The 26,727-nt window shown below is 40.9% G+C and overlaps 1 protein-coding gene across 1 annotated transcript; it reads right to left on the bottom strand.

Moving 5' to 3' along the window:
- Positions 1–1,695: 1,695 nt before the first annotated feature.
- On the bottom strand, positions 1,696–26,727 carry sacm1lb (SAC1 like phosphatidylinositide phosphatase b). Its single transcript, XM_073485216.1, has 20 exons — positions 26,668–26,727; positions 24,288–24,385; positions 23,229–23,303; positions 20,696–20,823; positions 18,711–18,860; positions 18,414–18,473; positions 17,071–17,104; positions 16,501–16,602; positions 16,050–16,135; positions 13,690–13,776; positions 13,528–13,596; positions 13,224–13,303; positions 13,036–13,134; positions 12,811–12,949; positions 12,361–12,430; positions 12,165–12,237; positions 9,051–9,144; positions 6,176–6,268; positions 3,439–3,496; positions 1,696–3,261 (listed from the first exon to the last, which is right to left on the bottom strand). Exons 1-20 carry the CDS (start codon positions 26,694–26,696, stop codon positions 3,125–3,127), a joined length of 1,761 nt encoding a protein of 586 aa, XP_073341317.1. The 5' UTR covers positions 26,697–26,727; the 3' UTR covers positions 1,696–3,124.

Raw genomic sequence — 26,727 nt, 5'->3', positions numbered from 1 at the left:
TGAGAAATACAATTTGTTGACTTTTTCCAGTTTTATAAAATTCTCTTTTCTGAAAGTTGTTTTAAGTGCATAAATGGACTGGCCCCACAAGCGATGTCTCAGATCTTTAAAAAGACAGATAACTGTAAGACAATGACAAGGAGCATAACCAAGCAAAACTGTAAAATTGGAAGATGCAGGACAACATTTGCCCAATCATCTCTCTCAGTGCAAGGTACACACCTATGAAATTCTTTACCATCAGAAATTAAATCCCAAACAGAACTAAAGAGGTTTAGTGTGAAAGTTAAACATTGGCTCAAGCAGCAGCAGAAATGTGAACATTAACTTCTCTCAAGTCATTGTCAATACAGCACTTTACTAATGTTTAATGCTAAATTTAACTTGTGTTTTAATCTGAAATTTATAACTGCAGCTGTGTTTATTTATTCATGGTACCTATTCACTGTATTATCCACTGTATTTGTATCATTGCATTTATTGTATTCAGTATATTTTATTCTATTCTAAAGCCTGACCAGGGACAAAGACTGCAAATTAGCTTCAGCTAGACGTCTTCCATGCATCACATTTTCCCATTTTCTGTGGCAATGTTGAATGTATCGTCCCTGTTAAATAAACATTAAATAAATAAATATGCCTGGGGACAGAGAATTAGAATTAGAATCAGCCCTGATTGGCTCAGATGCCTAAAAGGTGTTTGATCCATTTAGCTGAATGTTAACACAAAGTTCTATATAATTTTGGGATTCATGAAGACTTCAGAAAAATGATTCACACTTTACAAACCGACAGCCAGAACGTGCCGCCTCTCTTCTCTTGTTCACCAAATTCATCGAGCTGTTGAGTAGATGGATTCATGAGAACCAGAATATGACAGACTTCAACCGTCACAGGGGAACAACAGCTGGCATTATTCACAGAAGACTATTTGATATATTTAGAACAACCAACCCAATCTTCACCCATATTAATGTGTTGTCTTCAGAAATATGGCTTAAAGTCTGGCTATAATCTTAATGTATCAAAGACACGAGTCCTCACTTTTAATTAGTGGCCCACAGTTAATCAAATCTACACGATGCATGAATTAATATATTCCCTCAGGGTACATTTAGCAGTATAAGGTCAAGGTGGGTGGACTTCATCAGGCCCCAGACAAGACTTCAGGTGAGACATGTGCACACCTTGAATAGTTTTGTGTTGTGCTGTTCATAATTACGTTTGGTACCAGAAAGTGACGCCTGCAGAACAGGTGGGGAGGGAAACTGATAAATCTGTTTTTTTTGTTGTTGAGATATATAATTTATATATAAAAATGGTTTTATTATTATAATTATATGATATATAAAAATCTTTTGTAACATCTCTGATTGCCAATAAAAAGGAAAATGAATGTTGTATAATAAAGACTGAGGATGATCACACAACAACAACCTGGAACTTCAGTCACTACTGCTGCAGCTGCAGTGTGTTAAAACAGTGTCTTCAACATCCCATAATATTGTTAATACTAAACAATACTGTTGTGTTTATTCCTCTTCACAACTTTACTCATTTGAAAGTAATAGTTAAGCAAATAGAGAGCATAAATACTCATTTGTGCACACAGACCACTTGTCTTAAATAAATACTGCAGATGTTCCACGACACCGACCCTTACAGACAGCTGTGATGACACACTTCAACACATGATGACTGAGAAATGTTATTTAGTTATAGGTCAATATATCCAAATCATTCAGGCTTCTGTGGTGTGGAACAAGTTCATGACAGAAGTATTCCTTACATTCTGCGGAGGTTTTTCCATTCATCAGCTTCATATCATGATTTTAATAGTGACTGATGACCACCTCATCACAAACATGTTAAATACAGCAGATAACTGATAGATTTCTCGACTGTATGAAGTGATAAAGACTATACAAATGCACCATTTACCATGTTGCCAATAGACACTGAGAATATCGAGGACTTCTGGTGATACACTGGCTGTGTAATTTAAATATCGGTGACAAAAGGCCAAATTTCTTGCTGCCTTTTGGACCCGTTACTGGTTTTGAAATGAAGACCTTGAAACAGGCAGCTTTTAACCTGGGACAGAGCATCTGTACATAGGTCAACATATATTGGAATGGCAAAAAGATCAAGGCAACAGGCAAATCAACAGTACATAGGTATACAGTATGGATGCATGTGCTGACTCCAGGTACAAGCCCTTTTGTAGCTCAGTGGGCCAAAATTAAACAGCTTAAACAGGCTTCACAAAGATGGGCGGCATCTTTTCAGCTACTTTAATTCAGTTGGAAGAAGTGAGACCAACCATACACTTGTTTCATCATCTCAAAGTGTGCGGTAAGTGCCCATTCACAGCTGCCCACCCTTCACCGGATTGTTTCATCTGGTCTGATCAGAGACATCAGGCACTGTGGATTCTGGTGAATACTCTGCTCCAGAGCATGCACACCAAAACTGGTGAAATTCTGATCTGTTGAGTTACGTATTTTCAGTATTTGTGGCGCCCCCTATGGGTCAGGCTAGACAATGCTGCAGTAGGCCTGTTCCCAAACACTTTTTATGATGACTGGACAAATGGTTCATGGGTTATAGTAATTTTCCTGCTAAGCCGCCCCTTGCAATGGTTTTTGGTTGAAGTCAGCACAAACACAGAAAGGTTCTGGCCCACTGGGGCTTGAACGCTAATAATTCATTTACAGCTGTTCTGAATCTGATCCCTATGCATCTATTGAGGGAATGCAGCGGGACATCAGGCATTTTAACGTATAGTCGGTCCCACAGCATTCCTCTGAAATCAGGAACAATGACATCCAGTATGAACAAACTCCAGAGGTTCACTGTCCAGTAAAACCTGTGAACATACACTTCTGTCCACGTGACAGACGCTGCAGTGTGGACAGCAGCAGACCCGTGCACTCCAAGTCTCTGTCTTTCCACTGCTGTAGTGCACAAGGCCGGCACCGGTGCCCACCACCCTCCTCCACTCCACCCTGTATTAGTAAAGATTCCAGGCCTGCTGATGCTGATGCTGGGGGTAAAGTGATGAAGAGCTGGAGGATGAGGCAGTGAGGTCGCCAGGGCCAAGCTGCTTTCCACACACACACATTCAGTCCAGCTTCTCCTTCTGCACCAGCTTGGGAGCATCTACAAAGTCCAGTCCATTAAAGAGGATGAGGCCGCCCGTCACCACACTAGCTGTTCCCCAGAACAGAACATAGGCAAGGGTTTCAGTCCACGTGTCACCTGAGGGAACAGCAGGTATGGAGTCAGCCAGGAAATGGAAAACAAAAACTGCATCCTCTGCCAAAATACTGTGGGAACTTAATTAATAAAGTAATTCATGCTTACATTTCTTCAGCCTGATAGGAACTTTTAACTGTTGTGTTGTTATGTTTGTGTGTTTGTTGCTGATTGTCTTACCGGCCATTAGCAGGCAGATGATGCACATGGAGAATGCTACCACCATGATGATAGGCAACTGGAGAAGGAAAAGAAAAACCACAGTCACATTATAGACTTTGAAAGAAGATGGTGTCCTGCAACACATTTGTTTCATTATTTTCAAATTCGTAGCATTGTTTCCAAGACCTTCTCGAATTTCCCTTCTATACACCCAAAACACTCTTGGGAGGGTTTGCTCTCTCTTGAGAGAGAACTGATTGAAGTCTTATGATTTGATTTAATCATTAAACACTCAGCATGGCAAAAGGAATTGGATATGCAATTAACAAAGCTATAGGAGGCGGAAGGTTTACCACTTCTTGTGCACGTCTTGGACTTGATTTGAAGTCTTACATAGGGTTCATTTCTCTGAAAATATATCCCGAAGTGGAAGACAAATGTGATAGATGTCATGGCTCTCCTTGCCATCTAAGTCATATGTATTTTCTTTGCCCAAACCTACATGATTCTTGGTTTAGTTTCTTAACATTATGTCTAATATTCTTGGAGTAGCTTTACATCCTTGCCTGCTGATGACTATATTTGAGATCCCTGATAGCTCAGTTGCATTAAGCTCTGTACAAAAAGACATTATAGCCTTCACATCTTTAATAGCAAGATGTACCATTTTACTCCATTGGAAATCTGTTGGGTGCCCCTCTACTTCTCAATGGCTTAAGGAAACCATGTTCTTCAAAAAAATGGAGAAAATCAAATACACTCTGACAGGATCTACTGAGAAGTTCTTTCATACACTGAACAAAAATATAAACGCAACACTTTTGTTTTTGCTCCCATTTTTCATGAGCTGAACTCAAAGATCTAAAACATTTTCTATATACACAAAAGAACCATTTCTGTCAAATATTGTTCACGAATCTCTCTAAATCTGTTAGTGAGCACTTCTCCTTTGCCAAGATAATCCATCCCACCTCACAGGTGTGGCATATCAAGATGCTGATTAGACAGCATGATTATTGCACAGGTGTGCCTTAGGCTGGCCACAATAAAAGGCAACTCTGAAATGTACAGTTTTGCTTTACTGGGGGGGTCTGAAAACCCGTCAGTATCTGGTGTGACCACCATTTGCCCACCAGAGCTGTTGCCTGTGAATTGAATGTTAATTTCTCTACCGTAAGCCGTCTCCAAAGGCGTTTCAGACAGTTTGGCAGTACATCCAACCGGCCTCACAACCGCAGACCACGTGTAACCAGACCAGCCCAGGACCTCCACATCCAGCATGTTCACCTCCAAGATCGTCTGAGACCAGCCACCCGGACAGCTGTTGCAGCAATCGGTTTGCATAACCAAAGAATTTCTGCACAAACTGTCAGAAACCGTCTCAGGGAAGCTCATCTGCATGCTCGTCGTCTTCATTGGGGTCTCGACCTGACTGCAGTTCGTCGTCATAACCGACTTGAGTGGGCAAATGCTCACAGTCGATGGCGTCTGGCACGTTGGAGAGGCGTTCTCTTCACGGATGAATCCCGGTTTTCACTATTCAGGGCAGATGGCAGACAGTGTGTGTGGCGTCGTGTGGGTGAGCGGTTTGCTGAACGTTGCGGATCGAGTGGCCCATGGTGGCGGTGGGGTTATGGTATGGGCAGGCGTATGTTATGGACAACGAACACAGGTGCATTTTATTGATGGCATTGTGAATGCATAGAGATACCATGACGAGATCCTGAGGCCCATTGTTGTGCCATTCATCCACGACCATCACCTCATGTGATGCATGATAATGCACGGCCCCATTTTGCAAGGATCTGTACACAATTCCTGGAAGCTGAAAACATCCCAGTTCTTGCATGGCCAGCATACTCACCGGACATGTCACCCATTGAGCATGTTTGGGATGCTCTGGATTGGCGTATACGACAGCGTGTTCCAGTTCCTGCCAATATCCAGCAACTTCACACAGCCATTGAAAAGGAGTGGACCAACATTCCACAGGCCACAATCAACAACCTGATCAACTCTATGCAGCAAATGGTGGTCACACTAGATACTGACTGGTTTTCTGACCCACCCAGACCCCCCCAATAAAGCAAAACTCCACATTTCAGGGTGACCTTTTATTGTGGCAACCCTAAGGCACACCTGTGCAATATTCATGCTGTCTAATCAGCTTGATATGCCACACCTGTGAGGTGGGATTGATTATCTCAGCAAAGGGGAAGTGCTCACTAACACAGATTTAGACAGATTTGTAAACAATATTTGACAGAAATGGTTCTTTTGTGTATATAGAAAATGTTTTAGATCTTTGAGTTCAGCTCATGAAAAATGGGAGGAAAAACAAAAGTGTTGCGTTTATATTTTTGTTCAGTGTAAGTGGCAGCCTTTTATCTCTTATTTTACAGAACTTCAGGTGTTGCCCGATTGAATACTTCTCTGCGATTTAACAATTTAATTTAACAATTTATGTAACAATTTAACTGCGTGTTGTTCGTATTGAGCCGGGGTGGGTGCGGGTGTGTGAGTATATGTACGTAGGTGTATGTTTATTTTATGTTTCTCTATTTTTCTTTGATTTCTCTTCCACAGTATTGTACTTGTTTTGTTTTGTCTTGTTTTGTTTTGCATACATTCAAAAAGAGAATTGTATCTCACATGTTTATGTTCAGTTGTTATTTTTTCAATGAAGATATTTGGAAAAAAAAAAGACTTTGAAAGAAAAACAACTTATTGGTCTATCTTTGTGAGCCCTTCTTACCGTCAGGAACTTCCAGTCTTTGGGGTCACGTAATGGGTTGGTCCAATCAGCTTCCTCTACAGCGTAGTTCCCCAGGAACAGATCAATGGAGTCCTGCAATGAAATAGACCAACTGTTTCCTACTGTCTCAACAGTCCACATCCCCAGTATTAACTACTCCACTGCCCCTCCGCTGACTATAGATAGTTCCTATAATCAAGTTCTGCTACAAACAAACAAAACTGTCAGCAGGGGTCATTCATATCTTTTACATTTCATTTTTGTTTTGTATCTCTATATTGTGTCAACACGTGATAACTCATGGACAATTCTACCTCAATGATCTTTATAGTATACTGTAACTGAATATAACTCACAGATTTACATTTCAACGAAGTGCATCACAGCACCCCAAATTAATCCATGTTAATGTATTTTAGAGGCCCACTCACTCGGGAGGATACAGCCCCTGTACATGGAGGACGCAGCCTCTGTACATGGAGGACACAGCCTCTGTACATGGAGGACACAGCAAAACTGCTAAACATACAATAATTGTATCATTGATAAGGGTGAATCGAAATCGATCGAAAATTAATTCACAACCTCGAACTTCGAATTAAAAAATAGAATCGTCGATGCTGCCACGCCCCCATGTCACGTCCGGTCGGCTTGCCAAGGGGAAAAAAACACACAGGTGTTGAAGTGCTGCGAGTCAACCTCCTCTAACTTAGCTACTAGCTAAGCCAGTAGCTATTAGCTACAGCCAGTCAAACGATAGCATGGTGTTACACCATTCCTGTTCGGCTCCCGGACCGTGGTCAGAAAGCACAGGGGAGATGATTTCCTCAAGGGCCGAAGTTTATGTTTACTTTCGGGGTGAACCCCCTTTCACCTGTTAAGCTGGTCGGGAAATAATACCAGGGAGCTTTGCTGTATCTTGAGGAGCCGTCGCCTTTATTCACAGCCAAACTGCAGCCTATATTGTACACTTTATTGCTGTCGCGACTACTGCTACTCCTTTCACTTCTCCTTCCTCTCCCATTCATTCACTATCTGCACGTATGCACGTTCCCTCACTCTCGCTCGCCCACTCACACCTTACGCACCTTGGGTCTCATTCATGAAATGTGAGCAGAACGAATTTGTGTGTAAACTGTTCGCAGACGGAAATTTACGTGCATCTCGCATTCATCAATATTTTAGTAGCTCCGATCTTTTCGTAGCTACTAACAAAATCTACACATGCTGCTGACCACACGTAGTGCTTGTGTAAATTTAAGAATGCACATAAATAATGCTTGTCACTATTGGAAATTACAATTTAAATTCATATTGCGCTCTGTTATGTACACAATACGCAGATGCCTTTGAAACACGTGATATAGCCTAAACATATGATAAAAATATAACACATTTAGTTAAAGTAGTTGGCAATTGGCAGGTTTAAGATCCAGATTAGGTTCATGATTGTGAATTATCTATGTAAATCGACTCAATAGATTACACGTTCTTTCTACATGTTGAATGATGATAATAAAAATATAGGCTCCAGTGGAGGCATGTCGCTGTCTCCGCCAGGTATAATTCCTGACAGAGAGGTCTCCCCAGTTATCCCCGCGATGCGCTCGTCTGCAGGTGATAGCTGCGACTGTGAGCCTCCTCCTCCTGTGGCTGATATATTTCTTTTGTGTGAGGTTATGCGTTTCTTTGCCTCCAGTTTCATGTCAAATCATTTACGCTTCACCTCGGACATGGTTCTTTGGACTACAGAGACAATATTGACGGCATCTGTCACCTCCCTCCAGGCCTTCGCTTTGCCTGTCCCTGTCACACCACTGCTAACAGATGAAAATAAATTTTTTTCTTAATTCCACTTCACCCAAAAGTATTTCTATCTCCGCTTCCGCAAAGTTCTTTTTTCTTTCTCTCCCTTTCTTCGTTTGCGCCATGACTGACAGGTCGACTGGATGCATCTACACCTCCTTATATGGTGGTCATTGGCAATTCATGGGCGGGGATTTATGCTAATAGCTGATTACCGGGAGCGCGCTGTCACTTTACGATGGATTGGCATTCACGATCATACACACGTGTTTACGATCAGATCTGAGTTTCCCGCGGTGTTCATGAATCCGGAGTAGGTTTTTAGTAGCGTAGGCTTTTATGTGCACATCTACGCACAACTTTACTAACGTTTCATGAATGAGACCCCTTGTGTCCAACTGTTCGGAAATAGTTTAAGACACTTAATTGTTCAGAAAAGACTATGGACATGGCTGTTTTATTTTTTTGTTTTGTTGTGAACTTGAATGTCATCTTCTGTGAAGAAGACTGCAGTTACAAAAGACTTGATGGCAGGTTATTTTGTTTAAGTTTCCAATTGACCGAAGATATAAGTTATTGTTACATTATGTTGTTAATAAATGTTTTAAATTTGACAATGTAGTGTGGTACATTGCTAACAAAGGTCAGATATTATATTGCATAAAAGTCTAGTCTAAAAATGGCATAGCAGCCTGTGCTTTAAAAAAAATAAATGTAAAAATCAAGAATCGAGAATCGAATCGTGACCTTAGAATCGAAAATTGAATTGAATCGAGGATTTGGAGAATTGTGACACCCCTAATCATTGAGTACAACTACAATAAATATGGTGGGTCAAAGTTGGAACAGGAAGTAACTTTGCAGATTATTACAACAGACTGAGTACTGACACTGTTTTAAGCCCGTCTAAAAATGTTGATATTTACTTACAGTACATTGTTGTTTAGTTAAAACGGTGGAGTTATTTTGTTATGTAATACTTTATATGCTTATTTTATATACAAACTATATTTTGTATTACTGTAAAACACATACTGTTGCACTCAAATCCAGAAAAGTTCAGACCCACCTGTCTAAAACCATCAGAGAAATTGTTCTTGTAGTATCGGATCATGGAGTTCCAGCCATCCATCAGCAGTCCCCACTGAGTCCTCTTCCCTGTCCTGAAAGATCAGCATGTAGTTCACACGTTACAGTAAAGCAGATAATCAATCTGAACCATTTGATGGCACCTGCTTTACTTCAGCATCCACATTTACACTCTTACACCTGAACAGACAAAAATACCTGAATTTCACTGACTACATGTACTGAGGACATCACTGCTGCCCACAGAATAAACCTTCTTGTTCTGTTTGCAGTTCTGCTCATGACCTCAGACCAGTAGTCGGTTTGTCTGTTCTGAGCTGCTAGAGAGTCATGTTGTGCACCATGTCAGGCTCCCTCTGTAGATTTAAATGGTTAATACTTTTTAACAATCAGACTTACCTAATTAACTTTCTTTTTTGCCAAATTCAGGGTTTCCTTCTCTCTGACACTCATAGATGGAGCGAGTTTGAAGGACTGGATTTTCAATTTCCCAATCATCATTAATGTGGTGTGCTGTGATGTTCGTGTAGCTGTGTGTTGCTCTGGAGGTCCAGCAATCTGTCGTTAAAGCCACTAAATCTGCACTGCTCAGACCTCCAATAACTTTTTCCTTCACATTATCACACATGGAGGACAACACCTTTGTGGTAAGATGCGACCCGCTTGGCATTTCATAGTGTGGTTCCAGTACGCTAATTAAATGCTTACATCCAGGGTTTTCCACCACCGAATAACGTCACATGTCTGATGCTACAAACACCCCTATAGTGCTGGTTATTGCTTTAGCGCGAGTTGAATTTTGTGGAAGTTTAGCTCTAAGTGAGGACGGAGTGAGGACAGAAGAGTTGGCTGTGTTAACGGTGTTGTTTTCTCAGTTAAGTCTACTTATTTATGATGCCTGCGGAGATGTCCGGCCATATTTGTCGTGTTGACTGTGGACGCATATGTTACACGTGCATAGCATAGCTTACAAACTGTGTTTTCTTGTCGACAATGTGAAAATTGTAGACATAACTCACCAGGGACACAAAATATTATCGGAACATAAGTCACATCTGGTGAAAAATTTGATAATTCGACATGATTGGGGGTGGGTGTGGCCAGGGGACTCCATAGCGCCACCTAACACCGGAAAATTTGTGCGAAAAACATTTTTGATCATCATGAAATTCACAGGACTCATAGGCCTCATGGATTTAGCCAGGAATTTGTTTTGTTGGAATTTTTGCCGCAACAGGAAGTTGGCCATCTTGAATGGCGTGCAGCGATTTTCATTTTTCCGACACTGTTTAGAGGACTTTAGCATGTTTGCAGACTCACCACATTTGACACGTAGGTTCAAACTCATGAATACTTTAATTTGATGCCACAACTGCCCTCAGGTGCAGCACAACAGCTCAGTAGCGCCCCCTAATGGCTTTTCCCATTTGGTACGTACAGACAAACTCCTACAAACCCCAAATTTTGCACATGCATCACCAGTCACAAACATTGATATCTGATATGGGTCTGGCCCTTTTAACTGAAAAGATGGCTCCATGGCGCCCCCTGGAATATTTCAAACTTGAACTACATGCACATACATGAACGAAATTCGGTATGCATATGTATCATCACCAGACGCACAAAACAAGAATCAACACCCAAACCCTCAGACCAACAGGAAGTCGGCCATTTTGATTCAAAGTTCAGATTTCGCTGCCATTTTCACACTTTTAACTTACTTAACGTACTTTAACGAACTCCTCCTGCAGATTTTACACCACAGACTTCACATTCACTCAGCCTCATCCTCAGACCTTGAAGATGAAAACTTATCACAAACTTTCGCCTCAGTTATGGCTGGTGGGCGTGGCGGTGCGCTCCATTTTGATGCTTCGCCATAAGCAGGAAGTCCTTATAACTTCAACATACAAATTCCCATCTACACCAAATTGCTCACACATGTAGAGCGGTTCACCCTGAAAACGTCTATGCATCCATACTGTGTCATATTTATAGCGCCCCCTAACGCTGGGTCATGTGAACAACAACTTTCTCCCATCTGCGTAAAATTTGCTAGACTCATAGGTCTCAACAATTTAGACAGGAATTAATTTTGTGGAACTTCTTGCCCCAACAGGAAGTCGGCCATCTTGGATTGCGTGCGGCCATTTTCATTTTTCAAACATACAATTTCCCATCTACTCCAAATTCATCACACATGTACAGGGTTTCGCCCTGAATACGTCTATGCATCAATACTGTGTCATATCTATAGCGCCCCTTAACGCCGGGTCATGTGAACAACCACTTTCTCCGATCTTCATGAAATTTGTAGGACTCATAGATATCATGGATTAAGACAAGAATTAATTCTGATCAAAATCTGACTTGCAATCGAGGTCGTGACACCCCTAGTGAATACAGTTTATGTTTTGGTCTTCATCAAGTCCTGATCCTCTGACGTTAGTTTTTACGTTTGTATTGTAAATAATAATAATAATAATAATAATGATAATAATGATAATAATAATATTAAATAATAATTAACTTAGTTTACTTCCTAACTGTGCACTTCTTAGCTTTCTCTCTTAAATCAAGAAGGCCTAGAGACCCCTCTCTATTGCTTTGGTGACTCCCAATGGGGGTCAGAACCACAGGTTTAGAACCAATATCTTACACAGGTTTCATAGCAATGATATGTACTCTAAATATTGACTTCTGCTCTCTGGAAACGTGTTGAAGTTGTATTCTAACTTCAAATGAAAGGAAGCGTCTCTTTGCAGTGAAAGTGACCGAGTGACTGATACTGTGACGCTCACACAGGGACCGAACGAAGCCCCAGCGGTCCATTTTTATGTATTTCTTTTGTTTTTCCTGATGGTGAAACTAGAGGACAGGTCAAGAAAACCTCAAAATATCAGGATTCATCCTCTAGTGACCATGGATATCTTCCACACATTGGAAATAATTATAAAATATATTGCTCTGTACGAAAGGAGGAAAAAATAGAGATATAAGCAGGCAAGCCAATATCTTCATCCCTAGACTGTTCCCTTGTTATTTTCAGGTGTTTAGCTGTATAGTAGCTGTTTGCTGGGTGAAAACTAACCTGGTGAAATCGGTCTTCAAGGCACCTGTCCCAGCATACTGCTTGGCACAGGCATCAGCGTTGTCTGCCCAGGCTGCATGCAACGGAGCACAAAACAGAAAGAGACATTGAGGAAACATGACCTTAAATGTAGGCGTGCCAGGTGATCAGTTCAAAGGAAACTACTACAGGCAGTTTTGTGTCAGAGAAAGCCCACCGTTCTTGAACATCTTCTCAAAGTCTGACTGATCTTCAATCTGCTGGCCCGCATGAAGGACTCCCATTCTCTGCAGACACACACACATTTGAGTTGAGAGGTATGAGCCCTTCCTTGATTCATTTGTGAAAAGGCGGTACAACTAAAAGTATATTTCATGATACTTTAATAAGTTTTGTTCCTGTTGCAATCTGCTGTTTATGCAAACCTTCTGTCTTGATAAATTCAGTCTAATGTTCATTGCCATCCCACTAACGCCATCAGTGCAACAACCACGTAATGTCACACTCACCTTTCTGGTACTCCGACTGTCTTTGTCAAATTTCCACTTCAAAAAACATGAAGAGTGTTCCAAAAAGGGCACAATTCCTCCCATATCTGGTGGGCTTTTAATATGAAACATCTGCAGGAAGTGTGCAGTTTTATTTAGAGTAGTGATTGGGGTCTTACCCGTAGCTGGGACTGCAGCGACCGTCGGGCCAGCAGGCTCTGGATGACATTGGTGCGGTCCAGACAGTCCATGCAGTTGCTTCGAAACGTCCCCTCCTGGTTCATTAGCACCTTCCCATCTGCATCCACCAGGAAGTATCTGAATTCACAGACACATCATTAGTTCTGATGGTGCAATCCATAGATATCTACGTGGTCTACACACAATATGAAAAGCACACTGACCCAAATTCATCCTGCATTTCAGCAACCATGTCCAATAAGATCTGCAGGCGATGCCACCTCATCCGACTGCACTCCTTATGGAAGTCGAAGGCGATGTACCTGGTAAAAGTGAGCATTTACCAAAAGTGTTACTCACAGTTGATGTGGAGTAAACATGAGGTACTAAAAACCCTGCCACCAGAACTTACTTGATCATGCCATTACCCAAGCTGGTCACCATCTTGTCAAATGCCAGCTCCAGTGGCTTTTCTGAACCCTTCTGGTTGATCTGTGAAAATAGGAAGACATCAACTGAGAGTTCTTATTGAAAATCAATGCAAACAACCACAAGTCATGTATTTATCACTGCCATGGGATCACTGATTCTTTCAAGGCTGGGTCATATCATAGGTTAGGGTGAGGAAACAACAGCTAGCTTGCACATTGAGATCATAAAATTAAATTAATACTAATGATAGAATCAGCAGATAATTATACATCTTTTTATCTTACCAGGTTCAAAATGACTTGTCTTCCATAGAGAATAATCTGTGAGTCGAAGTGTCTCTGGAATCCATCCAACTAAGCAGAAAACCAGTGAGAATTAAAGATTAATATGATAACAAACACATAGAATAACTCGCTGTATCTGAAGGAAGTGTAACAACAGCTTACATGATTCATTGTTTTGCTGATCTGTGGTTTTGGCTTATACTTGAGATTGGGCCTTTGGGACCAGTAGAAGGGGATGGAGCCTCTCGTCTGTGAAAGAAAACAGGCATAATGATCAAATGTCATCATCCTGCTCTCATTAATTCATCCCTCTATTACAGTGTTCCTTAACGACCCTAACATGTCGGGGGCGCTACGTCCTTACTATTGAAGGGGGGCGCTGAGATGTTCTCAGGGGATGTTTGCAAGTTTACACCAGAAATTCACGACAGGACAAGTTGAAGATGTGGTCTGCAACATTCATAAAGAATACCTGTTTACACCAACACGATGAGACAAGGCGGTGTAACGTTTCATAACAAATCAACTCTTTACTTCAGAGTTTCTGTCGGCCTCCTGCAGCGCAGTGTCATGCTGCCTTCACTGGAACGGGACGTCACAGTATCATCTATAAAAGCTCATCAACATGAACTTTATCGTGTCAGTTTTTCCCTGGTATTGTTTTTATTATAAGTTTCTCACGCTTGAATTTTTTAATGAATTTTTCCTGGTGATAAACTGTGAATGCTGTGTTATTGCTGTGGTCCTGTAAAAGCAACTTAGCGTCTAGCATCCAGAAACATGTTGGGAAAGTTCATAAGAATGCTTCTTGTTGAGCACTTCTTGGCTACTGTTTGTGAGAGCACATTAAAGTTTGAATGTCAGATTTCTAACCATTACATGTGGTTAACACTCATAAATACAATTTATATTCTCACTATAATAATCTATATTCACTTTTTTTCTCCCTGTGAAACAAATGATATTCCAGCTGTCCAGATAAATCAGATCTGGTGTTTGGCTTTCAGTGACATGCTTCCAATGCTTTCTAAGGAAATGACAAAAATAAGAACGATATAATTAGAATGTAAACAAATAAATAATGTTTGTGTTTTGGCCCTTCGTACACGTTCACTTCATCAGTGTTACTGTACAGCATTATTTACAAATGTGAACTCAGACTGTGTGTAATGATACTGTGAGTATTTGAGTTTGTACATGGATGGAATGGATGTTATACTGTCTATATTAGAGACACAAATGGACATTGGCTATGTTTACATGCACACTAATTTCCCACTATTATTCTGAATATGAAAATATTTAGTAGTCTGATACAGGTCATGTAAACAGCAAACAAACATTTTCCAATTAAGATGTGGGAAAATACTGGTACATGTATACGACTCAGGATATGTGCCTCAATCTGTGTTTGTACGGCAGTTTGTGACATGCAGCCTCTTCCTGTTTGCAGCTCACTGTCAGCTCTGTGTGTTGTAAACTAACCAGGCAACAGTTTGTAAAGCTGAGGTACACTTGGTTATTAACAGGCTTTTGCATATGTGTAATTACTGCAACGCTGACCTTTTCAAGAAGTCATTACATTTATCAGAGTGTGCACAGCTGCATGAAAATGGGAATATTAGTGGAATATTTATTTTCATTTACCATGTTAACAGTCTTTTTCTGAAGAACCAGAACATTGTGTGCATGTAAACACAGATGGAAAAAAGAGATGAAAACAGCTGTCGACAATGTTTTATCCTAAAAAAGTATAATCCATTTTTGAATGACTGTCACATTACCCTGCCTCATCATTTTTTCCAGTTTTCTTGAAAATGTGCCTTGGTACCATCCTGGTACTTATAACATATGTAATAGAGACTAAAAGTAAAAGGTTAACTACTGACAAGCTTAACGAGTCAGTATAAGTACGAATCTTTCAAAGTATTTACTGTAACGAAGCCACCGACCACACAGTAGACAATCTGCTTCCTGTTTAAACCGGCAGCCGTATGCTCAGTGTACCTGAATGGTCATGTGATGTGTTTTCAGGTGTGTGAGTATGTACAGAGATCATTTCTGAAACGGTGCTAAAACATTCATCTGGACGGGGATCAAAAACGCTGCTTACGTTTGGACAAGGCCCTAAAGGAGCAGTCTGTAGTTCTGTCTTAGAAATGTTAATGAGCAGAGAAAGATGTTCATTGGCTGATTTTTTTCTGCCTAAACAAACTAAATAATCAAACTCTCTTTGTTTTCATGACTGAATAAACTAAATAAACAAACTGATCTTAAAGGACAACACAGTTTATACTGTTTTACTTGGTTTATATGTGGCGGACCCTGCCACCTTTCTAGCTTCAAACAGTGTTCTGGGACCTTATTTTCCTCTGAGAACAGCTTGTTTATTCACTTATGGAAAAAGTTTGTATCATTACCTCATTAATATTGTAAATATTAAAATTCTGACTTTGAATTTTTTCTCCAAAACCACACAAAGCTCCTGTAATCTCTCGTGCAGCATAATTATTTTGGCTCACCTGAACAAACGAAGCCTTGGAGCTGCTGTGCTGCACAATCTGCTCCGTCTCCACATAGTTAGCAGGATGACCCTCTGAATCAATGCCTACGAACAAAAACACGAAACAAGTTAATCCCAATAATGCAGAGACATTTAGCTTCTCATTGACTTAATGTCCACTGCATGTGCCTGACTGGATGCTGGAGCAGGTAAAATTAATTTCACTTGAATGTATATAAATGCCTATACGTATTTACTGACAGTTGAGATGAAACTAATATTTAATGGTACATTTACTTTGTTACTGGTTCTGTCCGTACTTACAGTAGTAGTTTTTCATGTCACAAACGCGCCGCTAAAGTGTTTTCAATATCTTTTTAAAACACAAAACCATGGACGAGATGTATAGCAACCAAAATGCGATGCAGCCGCATCCAGTGGATATGAGGGGTCAGTGGACTGGACAGTACCTCGGACATAGTAGCGGACACCGGCTCTGAAACAGCTTCTCCTGGAGATAATACTCCAGTCAAACACCTTTCCATTGATGCAGCTCGACTTCATGGTGATGACTAGTGAACGTATGTAGTAAGAAACCAACAGTACTGACACAGAACCGTGAAGAGTCAGTGCTCTACACATTAACAGATGACATAAACAGATATAAAGTGGCGCCCCTGATGCTGACTGATTTACAGTAGGAAATCATATCTTGGATATGATAGCCCCTTTTTAAGCACTGGATTGTTGATTGTTGTTGTTTTTTCTCGATCTGATGGGCAGTTAATAAGTCCTGCTAGTCAGGGACAAGACGACACTCTTCTACCAACATATCTAACAGCATAAAGTACATGCAATAGTTTCAGGAGTCATACATCTAAAATCCATATAGGCGCCACCGACATATCTCATTCAAAGCTTCACTCAGGTGAGATGGGTCCAACATGATACGTCTCTCACTCATTCACAACAGTAGCAGTACATTTCATGAGGGCAGGAATAAACTATGTCTGCAGTCAGACATCAACAGGAAAGGATACAGCCGTGGACAACAGGATACACAAACTTGTGTAACTGTAAGATAAGAGCAGTGTTAGGCAATGAAATGCTTTAATTTCATGCTGGTGATTATCATTCTGTGTATACTTATTCTGAAAGTTTAGCTTTGAAACCTTCGTGCTCTGAATGGAACAGAAGGAGATCTCACAATCACATGACCCCCACCCTGTTTTCTCAAAAGCACAGTCTCCATCACAGAGTTTTTACAATTCAAAGACCACATTATTTCCATCCACGTAAGTAATTCAGTTAATGTAAGCCTAACATTGTAACGCACTCCTCTACTGAACATTTAGCAGGGATTATAGCCTAAGAGGCCTAGAGTCTACATTCCACTTAGATCATGAACCCTTGAATAGACTCATTGAAATCTGTTGAATCAGAGATTTTGATACAGAAAAACTGCAGCTCCCCACTTAAATGTATTGATTTATGAGGCTAGTCTTGCCAGTAGTCCAATAAGGCAACGATTTATTTCTTCCTATGCACGTCAGTAATTGGTGGAACACTCCTTCAATCCCACTTAACCCAATAAAAATGACATGAAATGAAAATCTCATTGGACTGTACTTCAGCACAGAGAACTGCCCCTGCCTTCAGGATCCCAGCTTTGACATTTTTTTTAGACCATCTGTTTCACACCAGAGCTGTTTGTCAGAAATCACATGACTTCAAGGTTGCAACTGTGCCGGCAGTTTCCAGAGGCTTCTACTGACAAGAGTCTACAATAATGACAGCACACATTGAATAGTTTTGCTATCATAACATGAGAATAGTTACTTACTATACTTTTTTATTGTATATCGTCTGCTGTTGTCATTATGAACAGCACTCACAGCAGAGAGGGACAGTGCAGTGTTCAACTAATGTTTAGGGCTCAGAATCAGCACCAGCTAAGTGCCAAATGCAGGTAAAATATGCAGGCAGTTGGTAGATCTGCTTGACTTGCCAGCCAAAAAAAACAACAATAAACTGTTGAGTGGCTGGTGATGATGAACCTTCAGTAGCCTTTTGACTGGTGGACAAGCCCTGCTCATGTTACAATAGCAATACATCTGTGTGTTCAACCTAGCCCACTGGTGAAGCCAAACAAATGGGTGATTTGAAGCAAAACTGCTACTGCTTTTTCTGCAGTTGGCTTTTTGAACACAACCTATAACCAGATCATTTTTATGTCAAAAAGGTAGCTGAATGTGAAGGTACTGTAGGTCCAGACCCTAATCTCATAATCATCAAAAGTGTAACTGAGAATATTCAAGGGAATATATCCTGTAGTGAGAAGTCAAAACAAAAGCTATGAAAGTGAAGAGTAATTCTGTCTTACCTCTGGCTGTGCAATAAATTCTCTCAACAGGTGGCCATTCCAGACAAATCGCTGATCTGCCTGGAACAAGGACGGTTAACACATGTTAGTAGAACGTCACACACATAGGTAGTCATGGGTGTGGCCTGGAGATGAAGCACACTCTAAGGACCATGCCCACAAAAAAAGAAAAGATTCTGAAATACATGACACAATTGTACATTGGAATGGATAATTGTTTGGGTATTTCGTTGTGATCACTGCGAGCCGACCGATAGAGAGAGGCTGGACTGTATGTGTTATATAAGGTAATCTTACCCTCTCCAGAAGGCTCATCTCCTGAAACTCAGGGCTGGTGTTGGCCAAGCGCTGCAGTGTGTGTGTCAGGTCATAGTCTGTTGCAAAGTAGAAGCCGTCTGTATGAAGCACATTGTTGATCATGGACAGGAAAGTCTTGTTGTCCTGCATCTGAAACAAGAGACAGATCCAGCACCAGAGGTGGGAGATAAAAACACTGACGGCAGAAGGTTGGTAATGTGGAATCTAGCCAGCCGAGGAGAGGGATCATCCTCTATGGCTCTTCCTGAGGTTTCTTCCATCTTTTTTTTTCTCCTTGTTAAAAGGTTGTTTTTTTTCTGAGGGTCTGAGGACAGAGGATGTCGTTCACTGTACAGATTGTAAAACCCACTGAGGCAATGTGATTGTGATATTGGGCTATATAAATAAAATTGATTTGATTTCAAAACATCTATTCAACGCTTTTATTGGAGGCTGCAGTATTTGTGCCACTTTCACTCCTGAGGAGAGATCTCCCTCAGCAGCTCCCTCAGCCTGCATCTCAACATAATACTGAACTGTACCATTCACCATCCAGGGTTCATACGCACTTAAGGTTCCCGGATTTTCAGTTTTGCAGTTACATTTTGCGTTACTACTTCCCATGCATTTCTCTCCAAATTGGCTTTGTGTGTGTCTGTGTCCTGCAGTTAGAGCGGGTTGTTGTGTCAACAAAGAATATCCCTCCCAACGAGTAAATGGCCAATCACTGTTAGTATGCATATAGCGTAATGACACTGGGGGTGGCAATGGAGTAGGATAGGAGTCACACTGAACATGGCAGACAGCATGGTGAACGGAGCCAAGAGGCAACAGTTTGAGGAAGCACAGTCTTCTTTCAAAGTTACTGTCTGTAAGCACTGCTCGACTCGTGTCGCCTACACGAGTGGAAACACTTCAAACCTTAGCACGCACCTCCGCCACCACCACCACCGAGCAATATCGCTGTGTGGAAGCAGGATGGCCGAGCAGGTAACGCCATCAGTGAAACAGAAGTCTCTCTCTCTGATGCCTTCAAACAAACCGATCCTACCAGTTCAGAAAAACACAAAACAATTGCCAGTGCAGTTCACTGCTAAAGACTTGCAGCCCTTCTCGGTGATGATAGATGTGGGTTTTCATCACCTAATGATCCACGATACATTGTGCCCCTTCGTACGTTTTTCAGCAGCCAAGTTATTCCTGACCTCTATGAAAAGACACGCAGAGCCATAGAAGATAAACTGGCTGAAACACAGAGCCTTGTGCTGTATGAAAGGAAATGAAAATGAAGATACAGGAATAGCTAAATAACTAGATCCTAACTTCACATCTGAAATATAGTGAATTGTGTTTATTTAAAATAGGCTGAATACTAGCTATTTTTGAATTTTTGTTTCTCTCAGATTATATATGGGCTACAAGCTGAAATTATTTTTCTTTTTAGTATACCAGAAGTCAAGAGGCACTTTTGAAAGGGTTTTACATTTGATATGTTTATTTATTTGACATTATACAATACACCAGAAATGTTCAACTTGTTTTGTTGTTGGTAATAAGCAAAATAAAGACAGAATTTCAGATAGTAATATTGTAGCTTTTTTCCTCCTCACACAAAAAATGTTTACCGAACCAAACTGAACAATGATCCAAAATCCGAGGTATGTTGTGAACCATGGGCGAACTGTATAGTTGCATCCCTAGCACACACACACAGACTGAACCCTGCTCTGATGTCAGTGTGCTCAAAAGTCTGGATAAACTTCACTAAAGCAGACGCAGACAATGCTCGTTGTCACAGGCACAGATCTATTTAAGCTGCCTCATGTATTGTACATGCAGGTGGAAAAATGCCCAGACTGTCAAGATCCACCTCAGGTGTATAGAGCTAAAGAGTGTGATAAATGTTTTTGTTGAAAAAGAATTAAATAAAAATAAGACTCGTGTGAGAGTATTGTGATCTCAATCCTCCATACATAAGATCCTACCTGGCTGTCTGTCAGGTGTAGTATTGTCTTCTTATAGGAGATGATGTCAAAGTCAAGAGCCTTCCAAACAGCATGGCCCAGCAAATCTCCCACCTTCTTCTTCTTTGTGATTACAACCAGGTACATGCCTGAAACCAATGGGTGGTTGAAATGAGAATACACAGCAGAACACAACACACTGCAGTCCAGTTCAGTTCGTTACACATTACTACGGTTATGTTTGCATTTCCATTATCACATTTTGTTGTTACCACTTTATGCCATCCTGTTTTGTTTAACCCTCTGTTGAGGTACCTAGCACACTGGTCCAATACTTGAAGGCAAAGTTAAAACACAGCAGACCTATGACCACCATAAAAACTCTGGCTGTTATCCTTGATTAGAATATGTCCTTTAACTCCTACATAATATAGATTTCAAGGACTGCCTTCATTCATCTACTTAACATTGCAAGTATGAGGAACCCCGACTCAAAAAGTTGATGAGGGTTCTCAGTCATCCAGGTCATGGTAATTGTAAGTGCTGTATCGTAGGCAGCTGGACTTGTTTCAGTTTCTTGAAGACATTTCACCTCTCTCCCAAGAGGCTTCTTCAGTTCTAACTAACTGGAGAGGAGTTGCAGGCTTTTAAACTCTGTGTGGGAGTGTCCTTACAGAGTCATTAGGGCCACTTGTGCTCACAGGTGGCCCTAACGACTCTTTAAGGACAGCAGACCACTGACCACCATAAAACTCTGGCCGTTATCCTTGATCAGAATATGTCCTTTAACACCCAGATAATATACCACTATCACTACCACTCCTCTCAAGTTAGTTAGAACTGAAGAAGCCTCTTGGGTGAGAGGTGAAATGTCTTCAAGAAACTAAAACAAGTCCAGCTGCCTATGATACAGCACTTACAATTACCATACCATTCTATCTACCATTCTGTTCTGCTGAGTTTCAGAGTCGTTAGGGCCACTTGTGGTGTTTGTCAAAATCAGAAGAAGGGAAGTGGAAGCCTTTACAGAACATATAAATACTGTGGACAACAACATCAAGTTCACACAGGAAGATGTCAGAGGAGACAGTCTGCCCTTCTTGGACTGTGCAGTATTTATTGAAGAAGACAGCCTCAACATTGAGGTGTACAGAAAACCTACACACGAAGATCAGTACTTGCTGTTCGACTCTCATCACCCACTGGAGCACAAGCTGGGGGTCATCAGAACCCTAAACCATCGGGCTGAGACCATGCCCACTAAGTCAGAGGGGAAGGAAAAGGAACAGAAGCACATCAGGGGAGCACTTAAAACCTGTGGCTACCCAAACTGGACCTTTTTCAAAACCTCTAAAAGATCCAGAGCAGACAGAGAGGAGGAGACGGGAAGACGTAACAACATCGTCATTCCCTATGTCACAGGAACATCTGAGAAACTCAGGAGGATCTTTAACAAACATCATATCCCAGTTCACTTTAAACCTACCAACACACTGAGGCAGAAACTTGTCCATCCTAAGGACAAAACACCCAGGCATAAACAGAGTGATTTATGCTGTTCAATGCAGCCAGGACTGCATAGATCTGTACATTGGGGAGACAAAACAACCTCTCCATAAATGAATGGCACAACACAGGAGGGCCAACTCCTCAGGTCAAGACTCTGCTGTCATCAGGACATCAATGTAAAAATGATGGTGATGATGGTTTGAAGAGGGGATGAAAAAGAATCCATCTATGTCAAACTGGATCGACTGTCTGAACAGAGGAGGTGGCCTAAGACATAACTTATCATCCACCTACAATGCTGTACTGAGTTCTCTCCCCAGACAGCTTAACAGCAACCCACGGCTGGCCGGTTGGGTCAATGACCCACAAGTGGCCCTAACGACTCTGAAACTCAGAGCTCACACGTGTCCTTAACGAGTAAGGACACTCCCACACAGAGTTTAAAAGCCTGCAGCTCCTCCAGTTAGTTAAACTGAAGAAGCCTCTTGGATTAGAGGTTAAACGTCTTCAAGGAACTTAAGTCCAGTTGCCTACGATACAGCACCTACAGTTACCATGACCTGGATGACTGAGAACCTTCATCAACATCTTGTGTTGTGAAGCGCTTTGAGTGATTGCTGAGACTAGAAAAGCACTATATAAATACAGTCCATTTACCTTTTACCCTATTACCTACACTAGAACACTGCGCTCCCAGCATGCAGGGTTACTTGTGGTTCCTCGATTCTCCAAACGTAGAATAGGAGACAGAGCCTTCAGCTATCAAGCTCCTCTCCTGTGGAACCATCCTTCGGTCTCGATCCAAGAGTCAGACACCCACTCTATGTTTAAGAGTAGGCTGAAAACTTTCTGGCACTAATGTTCATCACAGGTCACAGTGTGTTGGTTAATAAATGGAGCAGCTTCTCTGGAGTTGAGACTAGTCTCCCCTGTTGTCTCCCAAGTACCCAAAGTTCCTTGGTATGAAAAAGGCTTAATAGCGGACAGTTGCCATATTTTCAGGTCTGGCTGGAACATAATTTCCTGCATTATGTACTGAACTCACCTGCCACCAAACGTATGGTCCCCATGAGTCCACATATTGGCCTGGTCTCAGCAGATGCAGGGATGTCTCTCCTCACTGAGGACCACAGCACACATCATTGATTAGTGACAGTGTGTTCAGAAGACAAACAGCAGTAGAATCATGAATTAGGCTGCAACTAATGATTCTTGTTTATGATTCTCTGAATCATTCTATTATTCTGATTTATTAGAAATATAGAGTATAATAATTTACTCTCCTGACAAACTCTGATCATAAGTTATCTGACAACTAATTAATGCCCTTAATCTGCTTTTTTAATTATAGGCATAAATAACATGAAACGAGTGAGCAGGTGGTCGTGTCGACGACGTATGCTCTTCCATGTCAGTGAAGGTTTAGTCAGCTGTTACATATGGAAGACAATATGTGCCAATAAGAATCAAATACAACTTATTCAATAACAAATAAAAATAAGAATTTGAGAGAAAATATATCTGACAGAAGCAAAAAAAGGTAATCTCTTAAGAAAAAACGTTGAACTTGGAAACAAATTATTTGCACAATTATAAAACTATTGCTCTTTTACTTTTTTGATAGCATGTCCTTTTGTTTATAGTTGACTAGGCATCTTTCTCAATGATCAGACTTATGCTCTCACTTGCACCTTTTTCTCCTTTCTGTTTATTAAGATTCATGTTATGCATTCATATTTCTAGCTCCACTGTATTAAAGTGGGGATCTGCCATGGTGAGTATCAGAGCTCCATTGATGACAGCTTTCTTTTTGGTTCAAACACTCATTCTGATCAGCTGTTCTTCTTATCAGAATGAGTTTCTGAGTTCTGAGTTTCCCAACTCAGGCTCAGTCAACTCAGAGTTCAGGGTTAGAGTTTGTTAAAGCTGCCATCTGAAACTGGCACCAAGAGGAACAGAAGCTCCTCCATGACTTGTTTATAGGCTGACGGGCTGACTGCTGCTAGAGTCAGACCTGTGAGCCCGGAGCAGTCTCTTGTCTGATCAGCGTGTCCTTCTTCAACTATATGTGCACTGGAGCACAAATCATCTAACCTGTGCTTACCTGTGAGAGTCATCTCAGTCGACACTCTGTCGATAGTCAGAACGTCTACACAGCCATCATCACAGGCCTCGATGTAGAACCTCTCTGGTGTGGTGCGCCTGGTGGAGCAGAGACATTAAAACGTCACTGACACTAACACCGTCACTAACATTAACACCATCACTAACATTAACACGTCACTAACATTAACAGCGTCACTGACACTAACACGTCACTAACATTAACATTAACACCGTCACTAACACTAACACCATCACTAACATTAACACCGTCACTAACACCATCACCATCACTAACATTAACACTGTCACTAACACCGTGACCAACATTAACACATCACTAACATTAACACATCAAAAACATTAACACCGTCCCTAACACCATCACTAACACCGTCACTAACACCATCACTAACAGTAAAAACATTGAACTTGGAAACAAATTATTTGCATAATTATAAAACTATTGCTCTTTTACTTTTTTGATAGCATGTCCTTTTGTTTGTAGTTGACTCTGCATCTTTCTCGATGATCAGACTTATGCTCTCACTTTCACCTTTTTCTCCTATCTGTTTATTGAGATTCATGCTATGCATTCATATTTCTAGCTCCACTGTATTAAAGTGGGGATCTGCCATGGTGAGTATCAGAGCTCCATTGTTGACAGCTTTCTTTTTGGTTAACACTAACACCATCACTAACATTAACAACGTCACTAACACTATCACTAACATTAACACTGTTACTAACACTATCACTAACACCATCACTGACAATAACACGTCACTGACATTAACACGTCACTAACATTAACACGTCACTAACAATAACACGTCACTAACATTAACACGTCACTAACAATAACACGTTACTAACATTAACACCGTCACTAACACTAACATGTCACTATCACTAACACCATCACTAACATTAACACGTCATTAACATTAACATCGTCACTAACATTAAAACCATCACTAACATTAACACCATCACTAACATTAACACCGTCACTAACACCGTCACTAACATTAACACCGTCACTAACATTAACACGTCACTAACATTAACATGTCACTAACATTAACACTAACACGTCACTATCACTAAAACGTCACTATCACTAAAACGTCACTATCACTAACACCATCACTAACATTAACACGTCACTAACATTAACACCGTGACTAACATTAACACATCATTAATATTAACACCGTGACTAACATTAACACGTCACTATCACTAACACCATCACGCCACTAACATTAACAAGTCACTAATTAACACGTCACTAACATTAACACCATCACTAACACCATCACTAACATTAACGTCACTAACATTAACACGTCACTAACATTAACACCATCACTAACATTAACATCACTAACATTAACACCATCACTGACATTTACATGTCACTAAGTAACACATCACTAACATTAACACCATCACTAACCTTAACACGTCACTAATTAACGTCACATTAACATGTCACTAATTAACACGTCACTAACATTAACACGTCAGTAACATTAACACATCACTAATTAAACTGTCACTAACATTAACACGTCACTAACATTAACACTGTTACTAACACTATCACTATCATTAACACCGTCACTAACACTTACACGTCACTATCACTAACACGTCACTATCACTAACACCATAACTAACATTACCACGTCACTAACATTAACACCGTTACTAACACCATCACTAACACCATAACTAACATTACCACGTCACTAACATTAACACAGTTACTAACACTATCACTAACACCATCACTAACATTAACATGTCACTAACATTAACACCATCACTAACATTAACATGTCACTAACATTAACACCATCACTAACACTTCACTATCACCAACACCGTCACTAACACGTCACTATCACTAACACCGTCACTAACATTAAGACGTCACCTACACTAACACCATCAGTGATGTTGGAGCCCTGACAGTAAACCTCTGCTATGCGAATAGATGCAGTCTACTGTGTAGCAGCAGCAGCAGAAACTGAACGAACTTGTAGCAGCTGGTTACAACAAGCTGCCTGAATGTGGCCTCATCGTCTCATCTAGCTCTAGCTCCACACAGGAGGGCAGGAATCCTGTTAAAATCAGTGATATCAACGAGATGCTGATGTAAACGGATCATTAGTTAAGAAAACTTTGTGTGGGATCAGATGTAGCGGTGGCTGCGGGACGATGACTGTGCTGACAGGAGAGAATGTCCGTGTGAAGCTGATAATCGTTCGCCATGTCAGTATGAAGACCTCACAGAGCCTCGTCGCCTCTTCGGCCAACACGGAAATGAAACTAAGCTTTGTGGTGTTGTGATGTGAAGCCATTTCACTTACAAGTTAAAACTCTCGTAGGTGCTCGCCATCTTGCCTGCTGTATGACCTCAGTGACGTGGC

Source organism: Pagrus major, chromosome 17 (genome assembly GCF_040436345.1).
Source record: "Pagrus major chromosome 17, Pma_NU_1.0".
Lineage (NCBI taxonomy): Eukaryota > Metazoa > Chordata > Actinopteri > Spariformes > Sparidae > Pagrus > Pagrus major.
This window is presented reverse-complemented; position numbering and strand designations above follow the sequence as displayed.

Bases quoted from the DNA above. Each gene is read 5' to 3' on its own strand.
- sacm1lb (XM_073485216.1), bottom strand. From the start codon at position 26,696: ATGGCGAGCACCTACGAGAGTTTTAACTT. The intron at 18,861-20,695 runs GTAGGATCTTAT...CTCTTGTTTCAG, and splicing joins TACACCTGACAGACAGCCAG to ATGCAGGACAACAAGACTTT. The intron at 6,269-9,050 runs GTGGGTCTGAAC...ATTTCATTGCAG, and splicing joins TCTCTGATGGTTTTAGACAG to GACTCCATTGATCTGTTCCT.